The 21,445-nt window shown below is 47.2% G+C and overlaps 1 protein-coding gene across 2 annotated transcripts; it reads left to right on the top strand.

Annotated features, from left to right (window-relative positions):
• Positions 1-1,598: 1,598 nt before the first annotated feature.
• MLEC (malectin) lies at positions 1,599-20,607 on the top strand. Of its 2 annotated transcripts, none has more exons than XM_088143810.1 (5): positions 1,599-1,948; positions 7,316-7,494; positions 8,043-8,219; positions 9,717-9,774; positions 14,859-20,607. In XM_088143810.1, exons 1-5 carry the CDS (start codon positions 1,735-1,737, stop codon positions 15,086-15,088), a joined length of 858 nt encoding a protein of 285 aa, XP_087999936.1. In that variant the 5' UTR covers positions 1,599-1,734; the 3' UTR covers positions 15,089-20,607. The 2 variants fall into 2 exon arrangements, with proteins under 2 accessions (XP_087999936.1, XP_087999937.1); XM_088143811.1 differs by lacking the exon at positions 1,599-1,948 and adding an exon at positions 2,406-3,156.
• Positions 20,608-21,445: the final 838 nt, after the last annotated feature.

Genomic DNA, 21,445 nt, shown 5'->3' with positions numbered 1-21,445 from the left:
GTTCAAATGCACAAATATGGGATGAGAGATCCTGGCTTGGTAATAGGCCACACAAAGAGGATTTTGGATTGGTAAACCACACGCTGAGTATGAGCCAGCAGTGTGATGTGGCTGTAAAAGAAAGTCAAATGCAATTTTGGGCTGCCTCATCAGAAGTATAATTTCCAAATCACAGAAAGTAAGCATGATGCACTATTCTACTTTGACGAAATCCTCAAGAACTCCTTAAGTTCTGTCCAGTTCTGAGCACTGCTCGACAGCCCTCTTCAAATGCTTGAAGGATGTTACATGGAGGCCCAGATTGCAAGAACACAATCATGGATTAAGACAGATTCTGATTTTCGAAAATTAGGAAGAAAAATGGCTCCAGTAGCAAGAGTGGTTTGACCATGAAGCGAAAGACCCAGAGAGGCCATGGGCTCCGGGTCCCTCAAGGATGCTTTAATTTGGATTCCTGCCTTGAGCAGGGAGCCCGACTGGATGGCCTCAATGGCCCCTTCCAACTGGAAGGATTCCCACAAGATCCCTGGGTTGTTGGTTGTCAGCTGCAGTTGCTGAAGTCGAGAAGCTGGACAACACGGGCCGGGGAAGGTTCCTCTGAGAAAGCAGGGAGTCAATTGCCCGAAGGAAATGCACTCTGCACATGCGCAAGTGCCAGCAGTAATAGTGCTTCTGTTTATTATGCCCTTACTTCTAGGCAAAGTACAGACACACAATAATCCATTACAACACAATCGGGGGACAGTATCATAATATAAAATATGGAGCCATAACGCACCATAATAAGCTCTATACAGTACCATGGCTGGCTGGGGAATTCTGGGAGTTAAACCACCTCTTAAAGTTGCCAAGTTGGAAAAATACTGCTCTATACGTTACTTATTTGTGCTTATTTTACATCAACTCAATCCGGGGAGCGCGAACCCAGCAGTGTTCCTCCGAGGGTAACCCTGCCACTCGGAGGCATCCTGGGCCCCATCACCCGGGAAATTCAGAGCGACGCCGGCAACGAGGGCGCCCCTACTCGAGGACAGGCGTGTACTGCCATGGCAACCGCCAGGCCTCTGAGCACCCGGCCATCCACTTCCGGCTTCCTGCCAGCACGACTTCCACAATCCACCGCGCTCAGGAGCCGCGCTGTAGCTTTCTAATTGGACAGCCTGCTTTGGGCTCTACCACTAGATCCGGGGATATGCCGGGAGGTAGTGTGGGGAAACGTTGCCAGGGAAACAGAGACATCGCGGTTCCTCCTTTCCCCTCCTCTGTGGCTTAATAAGCCTCGGGGAGCGGAGGCTTCCTGAAGAGAAGCGAATTCCGCGCCCCCATCAGAGCGCCGTGGAACGGGCCACCACCGCGCTCTGCCCCCAGAAAGGCGGGAAGCGTCGCCAATGGGCAAAACGTCCCCCAATCGGCTTCGCCCACTTGCGCTCTCAACGTACCTTGCTGCCATCCCCACGTCGCGCACCTATGGGCCGGCGGCCGTGCCGATATGCAAATAGAGGGGTTCCAGCAGCCAACGAGGCCGCGCGACCCGCGACGCCGCGCGGCGATTGGCCGGCGTCAGGCTAGCCGGCACGGCCAGCACGGTGGGATGCCCCCTTGCGGCTGAGGCGGCGGGAGGCATGTGCGAGAGGGGCAGCGGCGACGGCGGCGACGGCAACGGCAATCTCGGCGGCGGCGGCGGCGGGGCGGAGCCGCTGCCGAGCTGAGGCGCCAGCGCGGAAGGAGCCGGAGATGGCGGCCGCGGCCGGCGGGCCGCAGCTCCGCGCCGCCGGCCTCTTGGCCGCGGCGCTGCTGCTGCTGCTGCTGCAGCCGCCGCCTGGCAGCGTGGCCGGAGCCAGCCTGGCCGAGAACGTGATCTGGGCCGTGAACGCGGGCGGGGAGGCCCATGTGGACGTCCACGGCATCCACTTCCGGAAGGACCCCCTCGAGGGGCGGGTGGGACGAGGTGAGCTCGCCGCGCCCCTCCTGCCTGCCTGCCTCCCCCCCCGGCCGGCGGCCCCTCCGCCTCGCGGAGGCCCGCGGTCCTGCCCGGAGCCCAGGCGCGGGGCTGGTGTACCCGAGCGCGGCGGGCCGACGGTCGCGGAGCTCGGGTTTCTCCGCTTCGGGCTTGCGTGGGGCGGGGGCGGCCGGGGGCGTCCCGGGGCAGCTGCTGGGCTCGCTGTCGGAGGTCGGGGCGCGAGGCGGGGGCGGCTGCTGGTCCGGGGGCTAGGGCGACGCCGGCTGCGGCGGAGTTGCCTCGCGCAGGGCAGCGCATCTGGCTGTCGGGCGGCGCGGGAAGCGGGGCGGCCGCCCTCTCGGGGCGAGCTTCCAGAGGAGTTCGGGGCTGGCTTGGGGAGGGGAGGGGAGGGGAGGGGAGGGGAGGGGGCCTTTGGGCGCCTGACGGGCAGCGAAGTCGGTGCTCCAGCGAGTCTTTTCCCTCAGCAAAAGGGGGACGTCAAGCTCTGGGTAGAAGAGGGCGGCTTGTCAGCGGTGAGACTGTGCACGTCTGCCGGGCTGGACCAGAAGCCCTCACCGGGGAGCAGCGTCCCCGCCGTTAGTGCCCCAGGCGTGGGTGAAAAGGGTTATGCGGCGGTCTGCGTTATCGTGGCACAACGGCAGTTGTTACCGCTTGAGTGGTGGCCAAGAAAGTGAACTTGAAAACCCCCATCCCCGTTTTGCCACACCAGCGGACGCCTGGCTCTGCACTCTGCTGCCTGGAACTGAAGCTCGGCTTTCAGTGGGCACTCTTCCAGGGAAATGCTATGGGTAGAAGCCTCTCCGTGCAGGATTAGCCCCTCACCCCCCCCCCCCCCGCAGACGGGGCTGCTGATGCTAATTCAGGGTTGGGGTGAAAGAGGTTGAAAGAACATTGATGGCACACATGCTTAGAATAGCCCCAGGCACTGTGCAGATGTCATTAGCCAGGAGTAACGCAGCAGATCCCATTACCCAGAACAGCCATGCCCAGCTTTGGGGCTTCCAGCTGCGTTGGAGCACAAGTCCTGTGCGTAGTGTAGATCCCAGTCCTGTTTGTTCCTTTTGTTGATTCTGTCATTCTTATCCCGGCCTCTGCTCCTTCCCACCCGGCTCCAAGCTCCAGGGAAATCTTGGGTTCATCTCACATGACACTTCTGCCTTGCTGTCTTGATGTGAATTCCAATGCATCTCCTGCAGGCAAGCAAAAATTTAAGCCCTGAAACCTTCTTCTTTGCAGCTCTCTGGGATACAGAAGGGAAGGTCAGGATGGGTGAAGGGTAGCCCGGGTGTTCTGACCTTGCTGGGTTTCCCCCTCTCCTCACTGCAGTGGCCTGTTCTCTTTCTTCAGAGCGTCCTTCACTGATCTGCTTCTCTTTTCTTCACCATTTCCCAACACCTCAGTTTTTACAGTTCCTCCCCCTTGTCCTGTCTGTCTCTCTCTCTCTTATTGTGGCTGGATTTTGTTGCTTCGGTGATTAACTCTGGGTCTCTGGGTTCTTTTGACAAGTCATTATAATCTGCTTTCCTCTTGGGAATGGTAAACTGCAAATGTGGGGATCTTGAATTTGAGCACACGGTCTGTTCTCCTTTTGATTGGTATGTGATGGGGTGGGGACAGCCTGTCAGATGTGTAGGTCTGATGGAGGTAGCTGTGGTTTCTGTTCAAACAAACAACCACAGCAATTCCAGGTGCTTTTTTAAGGAGCTGTGTGTGGTTTCAGTGAACCAGAAGTTGTTTCTTTTTTACCTTCTTCTCTTATAAAGTGCTGCAATAATTTTTGCTGCTTGCTCTTTCTACATTGCTTGTTTTTTTCGTTCTGCACTGTACTGGTTTTTTTTAGTCTCTTTCTTTGGGCTGGTGGAGAGTGGAAGAGGTTGAGCCACTGCACAGTTGCTAGACATTTTCATCACTTTGTACTTCAGCGGTTCCAAAAGTTTTCTTCCTAAGTTTAACTCAACTCTCTCAGCTTCTTCACAATGCTCATTTCTGGGCCTGTTAATTGTTAAGCAGCTTGCCTGTTCTAGGTAGAATGACTGAATTCTACAGGGTTATACTGGAAGGACACAGTACTCTGACACAATGCTGCAGTTCTTGGTTGCACATTTCCAGAAGTACTTTCACTGATAGGGGAAGGGGGCATGATGAGTAAAACCTTAGTGGATTGTGTGGTTCTGCAAAACAGATCATAATCTTCAGTAATGCCTATTATCTTCCGGGGGTGTTTACAGATATGGAATGTGATTTTGCTGCATAAGCTGAAGCACTGTAGATTCTTTTAGTGGTATTGAGTGAGATGTCAGAAATTTTAGCCCTGGGCCCTGTTGTTTTTAAAAACTACAGTTTATGAACTATTTGCATGGAGAAGACAATTCTTAACAGATTTGCAGTTGACAGAGAATTAAGTGGGATAGTTAATATCCTAATATTCAAAACCATCTTAGTACATTAGAGAAATAATCTGAAAATAACAGAATAATTCCTATGACGAGAGATTGAAGGATTTGAAAGGATTAACATTGAGAAGGGAAGACTGAAGGTGGAGCTGATAGCCCTCTTCAAATACCTGAAATCACGTCACATGGGAGAAGGTCAAAATCTTGTTTTCTTTCTTTGCATAGTTCTGGACGTGAAATAATGGATTTAGATTATAGGAAGGCAGATTCTGAATGTTAGAAGAAATTTCTCAAGAGTTGAGGAGGGAGTTGGATTCAGTGGTCTTAGGGCTCCTTTAAAGTTTTGATTCTCTGATCTTGCCCTTGTGATCACGCTGCAGACATACGACATTTCAAATTTCTTCAATCTCTCGTCATAGGAATTATTCTGTTATTTTCAGATTATTTCTCTAATGTACCTAGATGGTTTTGCATTTTAGGATATTAACTATCCCACTTAATTCTCTGTCAACTGCAAATCTGTTAAGAATTGTCTTCTCCATGCAAATAGTTCATAAACTGTAGTTTTTAAAAACGACAGGGCCCAGGGCTAAAATTTCTGACATCTCACTCAATGTATGGCTATGTAACTGAATTATCATCAGACTTAATTATACTAAGCAAAATCCAGTTTTCTCATTCAAAATCAATGTGTGAGATATATTACACTGAACCTCCACTTCAGGCATTTTCTGTATTGCCTTCACATTTTCAAATTGTCCTCTGATGTCAAAACGAAGATTCTTTGGATGTTCAATTCCCATGCAAGTGTTTAGATTCTCTATGTTAGCTGTAATTTAAGGTGTCAATACACTTGGAAGTCGCCGGTTTGGGAAACCTTGGCTTGCAAAATCTGGACTTTGCCACAAATCTATAAAAAGTATTTCAGGTTCAAGCTGGCTGCAATATTCTGTCCTCTTGTGGTTACAGGCTGTTGGATTTATGTGTGCATGCTGTCTGTGTTTCGTCGTTGTATTCAGTCAAACCCTCAAGGAGTTTGGCTTTTGCAAAGGAGGCTGTGGGAGAAGATCTGGCTGGATACTGTGGGAGGATATGTCCCAAATGCCTCTTCCCCGGAAGCTGGTGAACATGGCCTTTTCCCCCAGTCTGCTTCCCACTCCCTGCCTCATTTAGCTGTGCTGAATGTTTGGAAGTCCAGTGTGCTTTCTGGGACACTAGCTGTGAGTAAAGGGAATTTTCAGTTGCTTTGTTTCCCAAATTTATATGCTACTTTCCCCTGGTTTGTAATTTGGAGCAGTAAAAGAAACAAAGTGAAACAGGAAAGAATGGCGACTCCTCCGTGCTGTTGTGTATGGAAAATGTGCTGCCAAGGAGGAGTGACAGAGGAGTGGGCCACGTTCAGGCTTGCGGTGGGCCCAGAGAGTCTCACATTTCCTCAGATGCAGCCGGGTGGGCAGTGCCATCCCTTTGTCCCAAGAAAGAGATGGCCTTGGGGCCATGCAGGTCCGTCAACAACACTTTGCAGCTCCGTTTCTCTCACAGATACTCCCGAGCTGGAGACAGTATTAACTGCCATCCTTTGCCAAGGCTGTTTTGCTGAGCTTTTCTGGAGAGGAAGCCCAGGCAAAGACCCAAGCCTGAGGCTCGAGCTGTGCACATATTCCACGTAGGGACTTCTTGTGGGCATTTTGCATTGCACTCAAAATTAAAAGCCAAAAAATACTCAGACGTGGTGCTGAGATGGGGGTTGGTTTAATCCCCCTTTCCCCTATATATTATATTATTTTACAGTAAAGTGTATTTAAACTGTAAAGTAAAACAGTGTTCTCAAACTGGTTCAGAGCACTGTCTAGCTGAGAGAAAGAAAGGGCTTTACTGAGTTGTATCCTGACCACCTGATGATTATATCTACTTCGCGTTCATGAATATTCCCCATATTTATTTTTTCCTGGATGAAACTATCTAGAGTTCTGAATACAAGGGTGTATTTTCTATGTTAATTCCTTGCATCTACCTCCTGAATCCTTTCTTTTCTAACTTCCTGCCTAGAATCATAGTATCACCAGAGCTAGAAAGGGGTCCTTAGTTTAAGTCTCTGCTTGGTGCAGGATCTGCTACGGCATCGGAGACAGATCTGAACACCTTTCAGGGAAGGGAACAGGCCACCTCATGAGGCAACCCATTCCTCTGTTACGGCTTTTACCATCATATCCAGCCTGAGTCTGCTTGCCTGTAGTTCCAGCCGCTTGGTTCTGGTCTTACATCTCTGAAGAGGCTCTCGTGCCTCTCCCAGCCTTCTCTTCTGCACGCTAAACTTACCCACTTCCTTCATTCCTTCACCTTTGCCAGATTTGGTTTCCAGAGCCTTCACCGCATTGACAGCCGTCCTCTGAACACACTCCAGTTTGTCAACGTCCCGTTTAGACTGGGGGGCCAGAATTGGACACAGAAGTCCAAGTGGGGCCTGAGCAAGTCGGAGTGGAGTGGGACAACTGCTTCCCGTGCTCTGAAGCTCACTCACCCACTCGTTACCAATCACCTCCTGGTTTTGGCAAAGTGTTCTTGATTTAGCAGCCTAGTTTAGGAGGGAAGAAAATGCTCCTATGTTTTTGTTAAGCTACTAAAAGCAGGAAGTCCTTTCTGATCTGCCACATATCACTGGGAGATAGGCCAGTAGATTCTGAGCCAAATGTCACTGGCAGAGCTCTTGAGTTACCTTGTGACCCACTTGGTTTGAGCCTGCTGATGTGTTTCAAGTTAGCTATGTGTATTTGTGATCTCTGCGTGTGCCCTTCGATCAGGGAGTTCTTTCTTTAAAGTCTGGGAGAAGGAGAAGTGGAGGGAAGGGGAAGCTAAACACTTAAATGTGGGGGAGGAACTTTGGGGCTACATTCACATGAGCAAAGGTAAGCTGCAAAATGCTTAGGGAATGTTCCTATTTTATTTATGTATTGGAATGCAGCTTCTGACTATGGCATGAAATTGCCAATCTTGCGATCCAACCCTGAGGATCAAATTCTCTACCAAACGGAACGCTACAATGAGGAAACGTTTGGATACGAGGTCCCTATCAAGGAAGAGGGCGACTATGTCCTTGTACTGAAGTTCGCTGAAGTCTATTTTGCACAGTCCCAGCAGAAGGTAAAAAAGTGATGTCATCCTGGGAGGACAATCCAAGTTAGCCTTTTTTGTGAATGAACAAAAGCATCCTTTGAAAGGCATCAGATAAAGGTTGGTGGAGCTGGAGGGTGCATTCCAAGAGGTATGGGTTGGGGTACTCTCCTTGCCGTTTCCAGCATGCAGCTTATTTTCCCCTGAACTTTGAGGAGGTACACTTTTGGGCTGTGGAGGGGGAACAAACTGACCATAAATGTTAGCTCTAACTCTTCTTATACATAAAGGCACTTGTCTTGCTTATTTTACCCGTGATTGGATGTACCATTCTGCCTAAATAAGAGTTCCAGATATTGGCACCCTTTCAAGATAAGGCACAACATGAATAAAGTAGCATTTCTGTTGGCTCAACATTTACTGAAAAAATAACACACAGTCATCTCAAGGAATATAGGAGGGTGGCGGTTCCATTCTTCGTGAGGAGAATTTTAAGTAGCTTGAAAACTTGCCTCTACTGTGCCGGGGCCTACTTTTCTATGCACTGTTAGCAGTTCTGTCTTCTTTTCATCTCACAGGTTTTTGATGTGCGTTTGAATGGCCATGTGGTGGTGAAGGACTTGGACATCTTTGACAGAGTTGGACACAGCACAGCCCATGATGAGATTATTCCCATCAGCATCAAGAAGGGGAAGCTGAGTGTCCAGGGAGAGGTTTCTACATTCACAGGGAAGCTTAACATTGAGTTTGTCAAGGTAAAAAACCTGCGTGGGTGCCCTCTCTCTCTCCATTGCAGAAGTATGGGAGCAGCAATAAGGCAAATTTACTAAGCCCCTTCTCCCCTTCAGAAGATAGGCCATGTCACTATCCTACACAGGCAGAGGAGCCTGAAAAACCCATGTCTATTTCATGTAGGAGCAAGTTTTATCCCAAGAGTGAGGGGCCATTAGAGCAGGAAAGACGTACAGACTTTTCTTCAGCCAGGAGCTGCTGTTCATTTATTTTAGGGAAGGGCAAAAGGTTGCTCCTGCAGTGCTGCTGCCTTCACGCCAGAGTCTTGCAGAGACTCTGCATCAACAGGCACCTTTCAAGACACGGGTGCCTTAATGATGCGTGTTTTACTGTTGACTAATCATCTTGCTTCTCTGCTCTGTCAGGTCTGTGACTTAAAACTGTGATGCTCAGTTTTAAAAATAATTCAAAACTCATTTTGCAGACTGAATGTGGTTCAGTGAATCTTCCAGATTCATATTCAGAGTTTGAAACATCTTCCCTCTCCTGAGTGGACAATCAAATAATGTAAGATACGAGGTCCTAATGTGATCATCTCCAGGCATGTTTACTTGCATGTTGTGGAAATCAAGCACTTGGTACCTACCACTTGTGCTTCCAAAACATTTTGAGCATTCCATTTCCAAAATAAGGTCTTACTTCAGACCCTTACACATTCAAAGGCTTGCCTGGGGACTGCAGGAGCCAAGGGCAGTGTGTTTTGGCCAGTGACATAGGACAAGAAGTTGTACCCTCTGTCCCATACAAAGTCTATCATTGGTCTTCATCTGTTGGCCAAAAGAACATCTGCCTCTGTTACTTCTACTGAGATTTGCAAAGCTGCAGTAAAGCAAGCTTTGTTCCTGCAGATGGCCAAGGGATTATGGTCTCTTGGGTTGTGTGCATAAATGTGCACGACCACGTACACATGTATGTCATGATATATTGTAACCTTCCTTGATGATTATCCAGTTGAAAAGCGGGATACAGCTCTTTTAAAAAACTTTGGGATTTGCTTGAACGCATAGAATTTTTTTGGAACTAATGGGACATCTAAAGTACACCCAGTCTGAATCCCACTCAGTGGAGTGTGAAATGTTTGCCTATAATGGAGTTTTGGGCTTGGCCTGAGGGAGGGCAGGGAGGGCAGTTGAAGTAGTTGAAGTTCTGTACTTAGGAAAGTCTAGGAGGTACTTGGCTGGGAATCCAAATTAGCCTCCGCCACATCTCTGCTTCAAGTATTCACAGGGGATTAACTGGAGGGCTGATATAAGGTCCTGTCCATCAGCACAGCATCCTCTCTTCCAGTGGTGTCTTATACCTCTGGACCACAGTGTGGGCTGGCCTGATCTGTGAACTACCCTACAGAGCTGCCATAAGGCCCCCTCATGCAGCCCCAAATGTAAACAGTTTCTAAAAGTAGACTCTTTCAAAGAAACTAATGGTAAAGAAAGAAGTTACCTCTCTTTTGCTTTCCATAGGGGTACTATGATAATCCAAAAATCTGTGCACTGTATGTCCTCGCGGGAACAGTGGATGGTGAGTAATTCCTTTGTTAGCATCGTCCTCATGTTTCTTCTTTGAATGCCCAGCCAAATGACAAGGGATCCTGTCTCTGTCTTATGAGAGGCCAAAGAACAGCTCTAGGTCACACAGCTTCTGTCTCTGGTTGTTGCGTTCCAGGGCTGCTAATGATCACAAATCTGGGTTGGCCAAATTTTATAAGGAAGTAAGAAGTAAGATGAAAGTTTTTTTAATTGCTGAGTGAAGAACTGGAATATCCAATTTTGGGGAATCAGTGGGTCCAGATGTTATGAAAAGTAAAATATAAGAAATACGTTTAAAAAGGAAACTTAATTCATCAGAAAACATTGCTTTGTGTTTATAGGATCCATCAAATAATGTTTGAAAAGGGATGGATCTTAATTTTGTGAACTTGGCATTGGAAGAAATTTGAGGGTTCTTCAGTTCATGATGTGGTCTTGTCCAACTGTACTCTCATTTTGGTTTCAAATCATTAGTTATATAAGTACAATTTTGGGAAGAAATATAACTTGGAGCACAGCAGAGAAAATAATGTTGTGTAGATGGAAAACAATTCCTGATGTTAAGAAATGGATTCAGTGTATGAGTCTGTTATTTATTTTTGAAGTCTCCGTTCTAAAAAGGAAAAGATGAAGTCATGTTTTGATATGGTCTATTATTAATGATAAACTTAAGCACTGAATTAATTTTATATTGCTACCAATAGTTACTATACAGATTTTCTCTCTCTCTCTCTGTTAATTAGTTTTCTCTTTGTCTCATGTAATTTATTTTAATCTAGCTAGGGTTTTATCTTCACTGTTTAACTACTGTTTATCTTTTTTTCCCTGTTGGTGCTGTATTTTTTGTATTTCACTATTAAATTTTTTTAAAAATTGGTTGGCTCAACTAGCCTTGTTCACCAATGATGGAGAAGAGGGTTCACTCCAACTCTTCTTGCTAGAAGGCAGGGCTTAAAATGTCTTCCTGTCTTGTGGAGGAATCTTTAGCTCTCCCTTTGAGGAGGAAGTAGGAACTTCCCCCTAGCTCTGTTTTTAGGGCCAAGAAAGAGGGGAAGAAAGCAGAATAGTGTGTGGTTGGACGCAAGGCATAATACTACACAAGCCAAACTGTATGCTGATCAGAGGCCACAGTGAAGAGTCTATATGGTAGTAGTTACCTAGAAGACTGGAGCAGGGAAGAATAAATCCAAAATCAGCTGAAGCTGAGCAAGTGGAGGAGGCATCTGGCATAGCAATTAACCTTGCAGAAGGTCAGGATCAGATCAGTATACAAGGCAGCAGGCAGTGCAATGCGGAGCTAAAGTAATTGTTATGGTTAGCAGAGAAGGCACAGGCCAGCCTATTAGGCCCCAAAGGGCATCTCAGGTCCTCCATTGAGCCCTGTCTACTCAGAGAGGACATGGGAACCCTAGGCAGCCTCAGATGAGTCAGTCTCCATGGCTGAGTTCTCTGTGACTCTAGAACAGAGGCTGCTCCAGCTCAAGCAGGAAGAGAGGACAATGAGCTGCCACTGCTTCCAGAAACACTCAAGCAAATCTTGTAAGCAAATTTTCCTGCTTCCTCATAATTTTCATATTCACACAGGAAGGGGAGAAGTGAACAGTGAAACACACAAACAGTTGCAAAGAGAATAAATGCATAAGGGAGGTGGGTATCCATCTCAGCCGTGTCAGAGGCAGAGATAGGCGTTCCCTCAAGCTTGGTATTTTCAATTATCACTGCCTGAAGTGATAAGGAAGAATTCTTGTACCCACAAGGAGACAGAGGAGATAAGTTTAGATAACTTATATGACTAAGTTATCTAAAGCCCATTTCTTGTAGAATTTGGATCAAGAGGAAGGTCAACTTTTAGATGATGGGTGACTTCACACAATCTTCTTTTTCCCATCAGAGACTGTTTAATACTGATTTATTCCTGGTGTTACTTGATAAGTCAATAAAAGTGCTTAACTCTTATCAGGCACTGAGTCTTCAGGATGGAGAATTAAGAGGAAAAGCCACTGTATCAGTTTTACTAATCTCGGTGAACCTTTTAGAGGCTTGTTTGCACATCCTGATCAGACCGTCTTACTGGAAGTTCCTCAGATTTGTTGGCCTCAGCACCCAGAGTATTATTCAAAATGATGGTAGCCCTTGTGGGACACCCCAGGATTCACTGTTCCAAAAAGTGTCCACATTTATAATCTGGATGATTTGATTATTGGATTGTCCTCAACAGAGAAAGCAGTGAGCAGCCCCAACACCCTCAAACAAATCCTGCACCTGGGAATCACCATCAACACAGAGGAAATAAAACTATTCCAGTCTCAGGAGCATGCCCTTAAGTTTCAAAGGACTGTGAGGGTGACTTTAAGGTCCAAGAGCCTTGCCCTCAAGATCGCAAAGTGTGACAGCCACAGCTCTGGACTCAGTATCATGGGCCCGATTTTGTTCCAAGACCAGATTGCCCTCCGATTCCTCTATCTAGAATGGTGCCAAGCAAGGCACTTGCTATTCCCTTCCAACTTGCCACAGGAAATGGATGTCTAATGGAGGGAGGAGCAGTGCTGGAATCATGGACCTATCATGAGGGGCACTGCTTATCAACTGGGGACTGAGGGCTATATAGCTGGCTCTGAAAGCATGACCAAACCAGGGCAGCGGGCAGCACCAACTGGAGCAGATGGAATCTATTATGAAAGCCTGGGCAAACAATTATGGTGGGTCCAAATCAGGGAGCCTTGTGAAGGAAGCCACAAGGCTAACCACATGGACATCTCTCTGTATCAGCTGAATACCTAAGAGTATCCTTGAACACCACTGCCAGCTGGCTGAGTTGTCAGCTGTTGTTGCCGGAAGGAGGGGTCTGGACCTGGAGATTTTTCACAACATCTCAGCAAGATGGGATCCCTCCACATTGGCTTGTTTGTGATAGTGGGCAATAGACAAGCCAAGCGCTTTTTCTCTAGTTTCAAGGGGATTCAAAACCCTGGTGGCACCATGGCCAGAAGGACCACTCTGTCCATTCCCATTGATACTAGCGCTCTCCAAAGTGGTGTCTAAGGTGCAAACACTCAAGGCACGGGTAATTCTAATCGTGCCATTCTGGCCTAGGAGACTGTGACTTTCCACTGTAGTGGAGGTGAGTGAGGAGTCCAAAACGCCTGGACCTCTTGCCTCAAAGCCAGTATCAGATTGGCTGTGTTTATGTGCTGGTAATCAAATGGAAACATCCGAGTTCCAGCTCTCCAGTAGAAGCCATCTTGGCTTCAAGATACTGAACCACCCCAAAAATCTGTAATCTGACTTGTATGCTTTTAAACAGTGGCACAAAGATGTATGGCTCCAGCAGCAGGGATAACAGAACTACTGGGTCCTTGAAGGCAGGACCGGGGAGGTGTCGAGTAACTGTTACACCATACTGAGGCAGCCACCTTGGGCTCCGTCATCTTGATAACTAAGGACATCTCTCTCTGGCCATCCTCGTGTGCCACTTCCTTAGCTGTGCGAGCCCCCTGTCATTGTGTATTCACCGTTTCCTCTTATGAGGCCTGTCTTTGGTTCTTAGGGCTCCAACCGTTGTTCCCTGCCAGCCCATCTGACAGATACCCTTAACATCCTCAGACAGCCTTTTGGGTCACCTCACCATGGCTAGTGGGTTGGAAAACTAGGAGTTTTCTCTAGGGGAGGGGATCTTGTCTTCTCGATGAAGACTGCATAGTACTAAGACTGAATGCCCAAGGCTGATTCGAAATTCCACTGAGCACAAGAGATTGCATGCTGCAAATTCTGTCCAGACCCTTCCCACCCTAGGGAGCAAACCTGGCACAAGCCAAGGTTGAGTGACAATATAATTTTGATAACGGTAGCTGGATTTACCTTCTAATACTTTCCTGGTCACCAAAAGGTAGGAATTAGTCCCACACTGCTAGTGGAACACAGAGATAGTTCTAGCTCTTACAGGTTTAACTTTTTCTTTGCTAACTGCTACGTGTTGTTCTTCCTTTTCCCCATGCCAGTGGAAAGGTTTTCTATTGTTAGAGTACATTATTCAGTAAACTTGTTGAACTAGATTCAGCTGAAGTCAATGCATGTCACCTAAGGAAGGGTTTTCCCACAGGAGACAGGAAAATGTCTTAAGCTCTGCCTTCTGGCCGAAGAGGTGGAGTTAACCCTTTACTCTTGGGTCCATCTTTTAGTAATTAGAAAGGTACTCTTTGGTGAGTCCAGCTGAGGGGGTTCAGGTATAATTGATCAGTAAAAAACCCTGGGATGCCCCATCCCACTTCCCCAAATACAGGCTGTTCTCTTGCTGCCAAGAGCTGTTTGTCTCATCTCCTACGTAATGCCGTTCAGCATGTGCTAGTTTGCACGGCAATCCTTCAGTTTTTCTAGGACTCAAAAGAAATTTGACCAGAAAGGAACTCCTCCTACCCTACCTGCGGCAGTTTTCCTTTTACTAAGTTTTTACAGTGGCCTGCCAGTCCTGCTGCAGGAGACACAGTCTGTAGGCAGGCTTTAGCAAAGGATGTGTCGAGCTGAGTGTGTCGCCACTTGCTGTTTAGCCTGCTAAGCCAGAGAACTCCTGGGGCAGGGAAGGTTGGGTGCTGCCATCTGCGAGCGATCGCTTCCAACTGGCTGCTCTCCTCTGGGTAGCAGAGGAGTTCATGTGGGCAGGGGGCCGAGTGTAGGTGCTCAGGCTGCTCTGACCAGCGTCAGCCCACTAGGCCGTTGGAAACATCCACAGGAAATGGAGGGCAGGATGGGGTGCGTGGGGTTAGGTTCCTCTAATGCCCAGGGCCGGCGCCCCAGCCTTTCTTTCCAGAAAAAAAAGGGAGCTTGTAATGGGCTGGCAATACTAACCCTTTGCATTCTATGGAGAGGCAAGCAAGTTCATATATACCCTCAGTGGGATTCCACACTGGCTTTGATGATGTTTCATATGTGCATTAAGCATCAAAAATACAGGTTTCAGTTGTAATGAGTGATTGTGGCCTTGTGTCTCCATAGTGCTAAACCCATCCTCCTGCCTCCCCACAATTTCTCTGTTTTATACTATGGTATAGACTATGGCATTGTTTTCCTTTCATTCTGCAGATGTTCCAAAGCTTCAGCCTCACCCAGGCCTGGAAAAAAAAGAGGAGGAGGAAGATGAAGAGGAGTACGAAGAAGGGTCCAGCCCTAAAAAGCAGACCAATAAGAACCGGGTCCAATCAGGCCCCCGCACACCAAACCCCTATGCCTCGGACAACAGCAGCCTCATGTTCCCGATCTTAGTGGCCTTTGGCGTCTTCATTCCAACCCTATTCTGCCTTTGCAGGTTGTGAAAAAGACAGCAAGCACAGTGGTCTGCAAGCCAGGGAGGAGGAGTTGGGCCGGATGCGGAGTCTGTCCTGGCTTCTCCATATTGCTCATAATTTAAGGAAAATAATGGCTTGTTAAGGAGCAGCAGGTACAATAAAGGGAGAGTTTGCCTCCCCCTCAGCAGAACTTTGGGTCTTGGCCAGCTGTGTGCCCCAAGCAGGACCTTTCCTGTCCAGAAAGTCTTGAAGCAGAACCTGGATATTTTGGGCAGTGAATCCTGTGACGAGCAAGATGGAGTCAAAAGGGGAGGGAGGAGGAAACAGGAGGGCACAGAACCCAAAGGTTGGCTGAAAAGAAAAGCAGACTTGGCCACTGACCACCCTTGCTGGAATGATTCACAGGTGTGGAGTCGGGGGTGGGTGGACATCCGCTAGAGTGTTTGTAACTCAGCACATGGTACTTCTTTTCTTTCCTGAACAAGAAGACTCACCCTTATGGATTGATCTTTGGTAAAATGCTATTGGTTATGGAACAGGTTGAACAGGTTATCTAGGTCACCTGCTCTGCCAGGCATTCTGAGAAGATTACACTTTCAGGCAGGTGGTTTCCCTGGTCCTGACAATTCTGGCAGAAGTCTTGGATTATCTTTGGAGAATTCCCTCTCACTCCCTTGTGTAACTTTAATCTGGTTTCTTCCCCCACCCCCAGCCCATGCCATGCTTTCACTCCTAGGACTTATTCCTCTCCCCATTCCATGTTACATGGCAAAAGCCTGACAGGTAGAAGCTGGCCTTCCAGAGGAGGTGTAGGAAGTTTTCCTGAAGGCCTTCAGTTTTTCTTGTGCCTGGAGACTTTCCACAATCTAAGAGGATGTCTTCTTTTTTCTGCTTAAGAAGTCCAGGGCAAGGAAATCTCAAAAGCTGTCATGTCCTTGAGCTTCTTGAGTGGTTAAGTTCTTTTAGGCTCAGTTTCAAGGCAACTTTTGAAAGAGATGCATGCCCCTCGAAGGGATCCTGTTGACTGTTCCTTTCTCAGTTCTTTCTGTGGGTGCAATCTGAAGTGATCTTAAAAGGTACTCAATGCCATGGAATGCAGATTGTAAGGTAGCAAATACAGGGTTGCTTGACTATCTACAACCTAGAGAAAGATTCCCTCCTTAGGTTGTTGTGACTACTGTTGTTATCTTTTCTAAATACTTACAGGGATCTAAGGAGTATTTCTCTCTCTCTCGATGTGGCTTTCTGGTTTTCCATTGCTATAGTTATATAGTGGAATCTGGGGGAAACAAGGCAGAGTAGAAGTCATTTTCCTCAATGGCCTTTTCATACAGAGCAAGCATTACCGAATGGCTGTGCTTGTACATCAGTCCCAGTTGATATTCAGCTCATGGTGATTGCAGCCCCACTGCACCCCTGCTCTGCCATAGCTCTTCCTCCATATGCCTAACCCACTCCCTTTGGTCATTTTGCCTATGCCGTCCTGTGTGATGGTTATGGCCTTTCTTGGGCCTTCGTCTTCTCCCCCACCGTAATTCCCTTGCATGTTCTCACATAGTTAAAAAGTGTCATATGATGTCAAATCATACCGTGGATGACTTTTTCTTACTTTGGTGATCCTGCTGCCAGTTGCAAGAGTGGTCCAGATTGAAGATGTCAGTCTTCACCAGCAAATTTCACCTTTCTTCTCAGAAGATTGAAATGTTTAATGTTTGTTCCTACAACCTGTCCTGTTTTTCCAGTTTCAGCGTGCTTAATTTTAAGGCACTTGCCTGGTTTCTTTCTAGGTACAATCTCAACAAGGAAATGACTGCTTTACACAGCCATTTTCTTTTCATACTGTTAGTAAACATATTAAACTCAGACAGCTAATCTCTTTCTCCACATGGCCCAGAAAATCGTCTTCCTCTCTGGACTTGGCCTCCTTTTGGACATTTGGCCCCAAAGTAAATTCTTCTTTTCTTCATTTTATTTATTTATATATATTTCTATTAGAGGGTAGTGTTATGCCCCCATGCATTTAACATTCATTTCTTCAGGAATAAAATCCATTTGGCTGAAAATGCTGCCAGGGATTTGCAACAGTCCTCAGCTTGAAAGCTTCCATTTGCTCTTTCTCCTCATGGCTGTAAACTTTCTTTGACGGAGGTCCACATTTGATAGATATAAATTTCATAGCTGCTATTGGTGAAGTGACTTCTGGGTTACGCTACGTGAGATGGTTGATACGTGCTAGCAAAATATGGCAACAGATACAGCTAGGGAAACGGCACACCTTCACTGTCTCACACAGGTTACCCAGAAGTAATTTCACCAAGTCCCATATTCTTTTAATCTCAACTCGGAAGAATTTGATTCGGAAGCTGTTTAGATGTTGCAGGTCCAGACAGATTACTCTGTTCTTCAAAGGAAGTGGATGTTATGTGAGCTCAGGTACCTAGCCATGAGGACAAGGGCTGCTTTTATCTTGATACTGATACATTTTTGAGTCCTTAATCTTTAAACAAAAGCCCTTGTGGCTGTTTATTTAGGGGCTGGTTTATATTTTGCAAGTAAACAGAACAGATAGGTTGCCTTGCCTCGCTCATACCCTAATTTGTCCCACTTGATTTGTAAGAATGCACGTTTCCTCCACAAACTGAAGCAAATGGAACATAGAGGATGACCAAGTGGGCTATTGTGAGGGCTCATTTCCATTCCCTTTGCTCTCCAGGGGTAGAGGAGGCAAACGGTTACTGATTATCTTCCGAAACAATTGTACTTCCTATCTTCTCCATTTTAGAGAGCTCTAAATCCCTCCAGGAAAAGAGAGGGCTTGTTTCTAGACTGGAAGCTCTATCCCCACCAAAGTCTTTTACACAACTGAAATTCTGCATTTCTGAGTCTTGGGGTGTAAAAAATGACAACTCTTTATCCTCATAAGAACATTTGACTCGAATCACATGCTAGTAAGAGTAGCTTTATCCCTATTTTTATATATGGAGAGAACATGGCCCTAATTTCCCCTTGGAATTTGGTTGCTTTGATTGTGACAAGGCATCCCAGTAGTTTCTTTCTTAGAGGAAATTGCAGGAATGTAAAAATTTGAATCTGTATTTGTGTTGCTTCTGCCTTTTAAACTTTTCCAGTTTAAACTCACCCTAACCCTGTGAGCTGGCAGGCTTTGCATGTCAAGAAGTCTCTTTTTAAGGAACTTGTGTTTTCTAAATATTTTGGGTGAGAAAGGGCCCTTGGAGCCCCACAGTCTTCACACTTGCAGAACGTGGAGAAGGTCAACCTTTACATTTTACTTCCTGCTCTGAGATGTCACTAACAGTGTGGGCACGTGTGAGGGCTTGGTCTTTCATTCTTTTATAGTCTGAAAATCAAAAACCGGGTAATCTGTCAAGAGCCTTGCAGAGTGGCCCTCCACAAAGCACATTGAAACATCAGCCATAGAACAGAAGCTGTTTTCCTCCCGCTCCAGGGATCTTGCCATTACGACTCTCTGGTTGGGTGTGAGGGACATAGACCCTTTTGGGATCTATAGAAGTGTTAAGACTGCTGTGATCTGCACACAAACAGTGTTGGTTCAGAGGGTCGGTGGTCAAATGGCTTATGTTGCCTTGGCATCTTGATTTAGGGGCTGTGGTCCTTTGGGCTCTTCCACCTAAGCTGGAAATCTTGTGTTTGCAGTGTAGGGTTTGAGCAAATGGCAACATGAATAGATGAGAGCGATTCTTTGCCTGCCAGATGCCAAAAAGTGCTAAAGGTTTTGACTGTTGCCTGCTGTGAGAAGGGACAGTGTTCTGGGTTCATTTATGCTGATGCAGTAGCATTATTGGGGCACGATGGTATCAGGCTGCCCTTTTCTGGAATGGTTTTATTTTTTGACCTACATCTACATTTTACTTGCACAAATAGAAATCCCTCTCCCCCAGCCAGTAGGGAGAGTAAATGGTTGCTTTATAGTCCCTGAGATCCCATCAGAAAAATACTGTTGAAAGAAGTTCCTGTTTTAATGCAGCAACTCCATCCAGAACATCCAGAACACAGAAGAGGAAGCCTGTGGATCAGGCATCATAGTTTACATTTTTTAAGAGAGAAAAGGGGCCATTTGAGGAGCCTTGGGAAAGGTCTGCATCATCAGCAGTGAATCCCAAAGGTAAAGCTGTGCTTGGACTTAACAAGTATTGTATTGGATGTAGACCGAGACTTGCTAAAAATGCGTTCAATATAAGTTGGAAAGATCAGGTGCTGCAACTTGCAAAAAAGAAAGTCTAAGTAAACTGTTGGGCCTCCCTGGTCCCAAAGCAAAAAGTAGAGTTGGGGGTTGTTGCTGTGCGAAACTGTGTCCTAAAGATCTACAGGTCACCAGAACCTGTAGCTTGCTTTTGAAAAGCCCCAAGACAGCAAGGCCGTAGAAATGTCTGCTTGAGAATTTTGTGTGGGCTTTGAATGCCAGTCTTCCTTCAGGAGCTTGAGGCGTGGAATGATCCCTGTTGGCACACGATGCCTGCTAGCACCTTAATGTTGCTTCCTAGGAAGCAGAACAGCTGAGGAAGGTGGTGATAAAGGGAGCGTTGGCAGCCAACCTCCTTCCGATGCCTTTGGGCTGCCCGGAGGCTCCAAATTCTCAAGCCGTGCTTGTGTGGGGATCCAAGAGTGGTGCTTAGCTTCCAAATCATTCTTTGGCCAGGGCTGTGGGTGCCCTTCGGTTGGTTTTTTGAACCATGAGTTAACTCCCTGGTTAAAGGTGTGGGAAGTTATTGGGGTGCCTTTGGGGAGTGCCTTGTGAGATTTTTTAGTTCCCCCAGGGAAAGGGCCTGACTTTTTTTTTTTTTTTGAACTTCACTTCCGAAGCAAATAGGAGTCAGGTCACCTTATCGCGATCAGAGTTTGTGTGGAGATAACCCTTGTTATCAGTGGAGTAACGAGGCAGATGCAGGTTCTGAGAGCTGCTGTCTCAGCTGTCAGATGATTGAGGCCCCCACCCTTTATTGTACCACTGTGGATGCTTTCCTTCTTTCTGTTCGTGGCCCTGCTTGCTGAGAAGGCATTGACGTGGCCTCTTAGGACCGCCTAGATCTTTGCTTCCAGGTTACAAACCTAAATTGGGTGGAATCTGGCCTTGCCGCTGGTTCGTCCTTCGTAACTTCGAACTCGGTCCACGATTCCAAAGCAGGGCGGTGCGTGCAGCTGTCCTCTACTTTGCGTCTTTAATACTTGGCAGTGCTGCTTCTTGTTACTGGGACGTGTGTAGGCGTGCATTTAGTATTGAGCTTGGGCGAGGGGTAAAAAGCACATATGACTTGTCTGACTACATCGGCTTTGCAAAAGATTTCTTTTCCTGGGGAAGTGAAATAGGTGTGGGTGAGTTCTGCATTAATTCTTCCCTCCACCCCATTTTTTGGTACATTTAGCTGTTTGTTTTATACATTTTGTTGGTTTCTATTTTTGTTTTCTCCCAGGATGTCTGGTTGAGGGAAATATTCTGAAATCTACTGCCTGGCAGTTTTAACCAGCAGTGTGTTAAAAAAATTAAATAAAACAAAATTATATTGTCACTTAAATGAACCTGTGTTTTTATTTTTTGAATGGGAAAATGAAGGTCTCGGCTTGAAACTCCTCTACAGCTGGCACCTAACTTAAAACCGTGGAACCATGACAAAGAATCCTTCGCAAGGCTGGCGGTTGTATTCTTGCCTCTTTATTATTAGATTTGTTCTTACAAGTACAAAAAACAGGGTTAATGGTTTAAAAAATACTTTTCTCACTGTCTTAATACGGCATATTTTAACTTAACAAGATCTGCTTTCTGCAAACGGCCCACAGGCGGGTGAAATTCTCACAACTGTTAACAGATCCAGTTAGGACATTCTCAACCTCGGCAACTTTTAAGCTCTGTGGCCTTCAGCTCCCAGAATACCCCACACAGCTGTCTGGGGGATTCTGGGAGTTGAAGGCCACACCTCTTGACGTTGCCAAGGTTGAGAAGCGCTGCCCTAAAGAAACCGTATCCAGAGGCAACGTGCTGCCAGTGGCGGAAACCTATTTGGGGAGTGCCTCTAATTGGGCCGTTGGATGCAACCGGTAAACCAGGCTGGCCCGCCGCCGGCCGGCCTTCCCGCAGAGGCCGGCCCGAAGGGGCCCGCAGCCCTTTCTCCCCCAGGAGCTCGGCTCCTCTGCGAGAGTTAGGCTTGTGGATTTACGAGCCGTATCGGCCGCTCTAATCGAAGCTGGCTCCGAGCGGCCTACACCGCCACCTGCCCCCCGAGACCGCAGGCACCCGGCGCGGGACTGGCCCCTTCTGCACTGAGGTGCCACCCGGAGGGTAGCGCGGGGGCGGGGCCCGTGTCCACGGGCCACCCGCCCTCCCTCCTCTCGGGGGCGGTGCCGCCCTGT

This window comes from Python bivittatus, unplaced genomic scaffold (assembly GCF_059951505.1).
Source record: "Python bivittatus isolate LINGU-HERP-01145 unplaced genomic scaffold, Pbiv_v1 ctg000390_np1212, whole genome shotgun sequence".
NCBI lineage: Eukaryota > Metazoa > Chordata > Lepidosauria > Squamata > Pythonidae > Python > Python bivittatus.
This window is presented reverse-complemented; position numbering and strand designations above follow the sequence as displayed.

What these genes read in the sequence shown, in the direction of transcription:
- MLEC (XM_088143810.1), top strand. Translation starts at nt 1,735, where the DNA reads ATGGCGGCCGCGGCCGGCGGGCCGCAGCTCCGCGCCGCCGGCCTCTTG. An exon ending in TTAACATTGAGTTTGTCAAG is followed by an intron (nt 8,220 to 9,716) that starts GTAAAAAACCTG and finishes TGCTTTCCATAG; the next exon opens with GGGTACTATGATAATCCAAA. An exon ending in CCTCGCGGGAACAGTGGATG is followed by an intron (nt 9,775 to 14,858) that starts GTGAGTAATTCC and finishes TTCATTCTGCAG; the next exon opens with ATGTTCCAAAGCTTCAGCCT.